This window comes from Acipenser ruthenus, chromosome 23 (genome assembly GCF_902713425.1).
Source record: "Acipenser ruthenus chromosome 23, fAciRut3.2 maternal haplotype, whole genome shotgun sequence".
Lineage (NCBI taxonomy): Eukaryota > Metazoa > Chordata > Actinopteri > Acipenseriformes > Acipenseridae > Acipenser > Acipenser ruthenus.
The window spans coordinates 26,110,050-26,112,472 of NC_081211.1; the positions used below are offsets into that span (position 1 = coordinate 26,110,050).

A 2,423-nucleotide genomic window follows, 5' to 3' on the forward strand; every position below is an offset into this window, starting at 1 on the left:
GATTGTCAGTGCTTGAGACAGATGTTTTCGATTGTTTATTTCAAGATTTGTCATTCAGTTATGCTTTGCAATAGAGAAAAAAGAGCTTGTTATTGCATAATTTTAAAGGATTTTGAAAACCGACCATTTTTTTCTATCTTTATCTTAATTTACACATACCGGTACATGGAGTCCAGATGGTGTGATGCGAATACATAATACCACATGACAATGCATGGCAATGTATAAAAGCAATTATTTCACTCATATTTTCTGCTGTGGTACTGTGTGTACAGCTGCTTAGGTGTCCGCTAGGTGGCGCTGTGTAGAAAATACTCATCATACTCTATATATAGTACCTTCTTTTTTGTTTCTGTGGTCTGTGCGCGCTTAGCATTGTGGGACAGTCTCACGCTTATTTGTTTCTTTTCTGTGTTGTTCGAATTTAAATTGCTGAGAAAGAGAAGGGGAGAGTCGTTAGCAATGGCCGGGGACGATGTTGAGGACTTTTTGAAGCAGAACAGAGATTCCGCGGATTTAGTTGAGAAATTTCAGTCCATTTCTGAGAGCGAAAAACAATGGAAGTTCCGGAGAGAATTCATCTTGAGAAATCTTTCAGAATTTCAGGACACAAACATTGACCATCTCCTGTCTTTGTCTATGGTTTGGGCGAACCACGTTTTTCTGGGTTGTCGGTAAGCAAACGATTGTTATGTTGTAACATAACTGAATTTGAGCTCCTGTATTTCATTGCGATTTTATGCAGAAAATATAGCAGGGTCAAAATGTCACATCGGCTTAAATTTGGATTCATCCATTCCTGGTAATCGCTGTGGGTTAAATGCACATCCGAGCTTGTTACCTATGCACTGGGGCTAACCAGACTTGTAATGCCTGGAATGGGTGAAACTGCTATGAGGTAGGAGTCTGTTAACATCCCTGCTTGCCCCTGCCAGGGATTATATTATACCCTTGTTGTCCCAAATCTGAGTACGGCAGTATAATGATCTATACAGCAATGGACCCCGATTTGTGTGTTCCAGCAAGAGCCAGTACACACAGAAGTACTGCACTGTTCACTTCTATGCCTAAATAGTGTTTTTCTCAATGCAGTTACAGCCAAGACCTCATGGAAAAAGTGAAGGAAATGGCAGAAGATATTGAAGTCGAAGATGCACCCGTGTTTAAAACACGAGATGAGATCATGAAGCAGGTAAACGGGTTGTCATGTAATACCCTAATCTATACGACCACTGTTAGCAATGTGTTTTAATGGGTAATAGAACCTTATTCATATTTTTATGACATACTTTCCGTTAAATATATCACAATCAGTGCCAGACCGTTTTGTTATAAGGCATCACTTTTAATAAGTTTGAAACGTGTGTTGTAGCAGAATACAATAATTGATTCGACTTAAATCGTATAGGGCTTGCATAAATTCTGTTGGTTTGGGGTGAATCGACACAGGCTATTGCTGATCTACATGATGTGAAGTGCTGAATCGTGTTACTGTCACAGGAGCCCCGGGGAACACAATACGGGAAACAAAACAGCAACTTCATGCAAGCCCTGATACTGTAGCTTGGTAAGGAGATTTGCTGGTCAATAAGGGTCCCCTGTTATTATTGCAATAAAACAACTGATATTAAACACATCCGAAACGTGTTACGATCCTTGCACTAAGATTCGGAGTGATTAGCTTATTAGCTTTGATCCTCAGCAAAAAGCAGCAAGTAGATCGTAATTCGAGACCAGCCGTTTTAAATAATAACATGGGGGTTGTTGATTAAACAGAGGGTCATTTTATTAGAAAGCAGAAAATAATGGACTAATCCATACCCCTCTAGATTTCAGGAAGATCCTATGGTTGCAATCCTATAAATTCCACCATGGTAATACAGTGAGTTTAATGAATGAAGAGATGTGTTTTCTCTAACTCTGTTTCTGCTTGTCTGCTTCCTTTAGCGTTCATAAGAGTCCCAGAATACAATGCATTGAAAAGAAGATTATCTGCAGCACAGTGAGGACCGTATCTAAGTGGGATCTGCATTGGATCTTCTGTTAAGGACTATTTATTCTCAGGCTTGTAAAGACAAGAACATTTGTTTTTTAAGGAGTCTTTAAAATGTATTAGGAATGAATCAGATAGAATTGAACATCATAAGATCAATGAAGTCAGTCATTTTTTAGATTAGACCTTGTACAAATGGTTACTATTTGGAATAGTGTTAGTAAAAAAAAAAAAAAAAAGCCAACAAATTAGGTATTTAACAATGTAAACAATTAAGGATATTTTAAAAATAATGTGATATCTTGTAACAATTGTAAGTCACCCTGGATAAGGGCGTCTGCTAAGAAATAAATATTTTAAGAGAAATAATTTAACACCACCAAATATTAATTACTGTTCTAAATAAAGTACTTTTTTTAAAAACAGTAAA

The 2,423-nt window shown here is 37.4% G+C and overlaps 1 protein-coding gene across 1 annotated transcript; it reads left to right on the forward strand.

Annotated features, from left to right (window-relative positions):
* Window positions 1-354: 354 nt before the first annotated feature.
* On the forward strand, window positions 355-2,423 carry LOC117413339 (CDKN2AIP N-terminal-like protein). Its single transcript, XM_034022385.3, has 3 exons — window positions 355-674; window positions 1,093-1,192; window positions 1,948-2,423. The coding sequence occupies exons 1-3, from the start codon at window positions 463-465 to the stop codon at window positions 1,954-1,956; spliced, it is 321 nt and encodes a 106-aa protein (XP_033878276.2). The 5' UTR covers window positions 355-462; the 3' UTR covers window positions 1,957-2,423.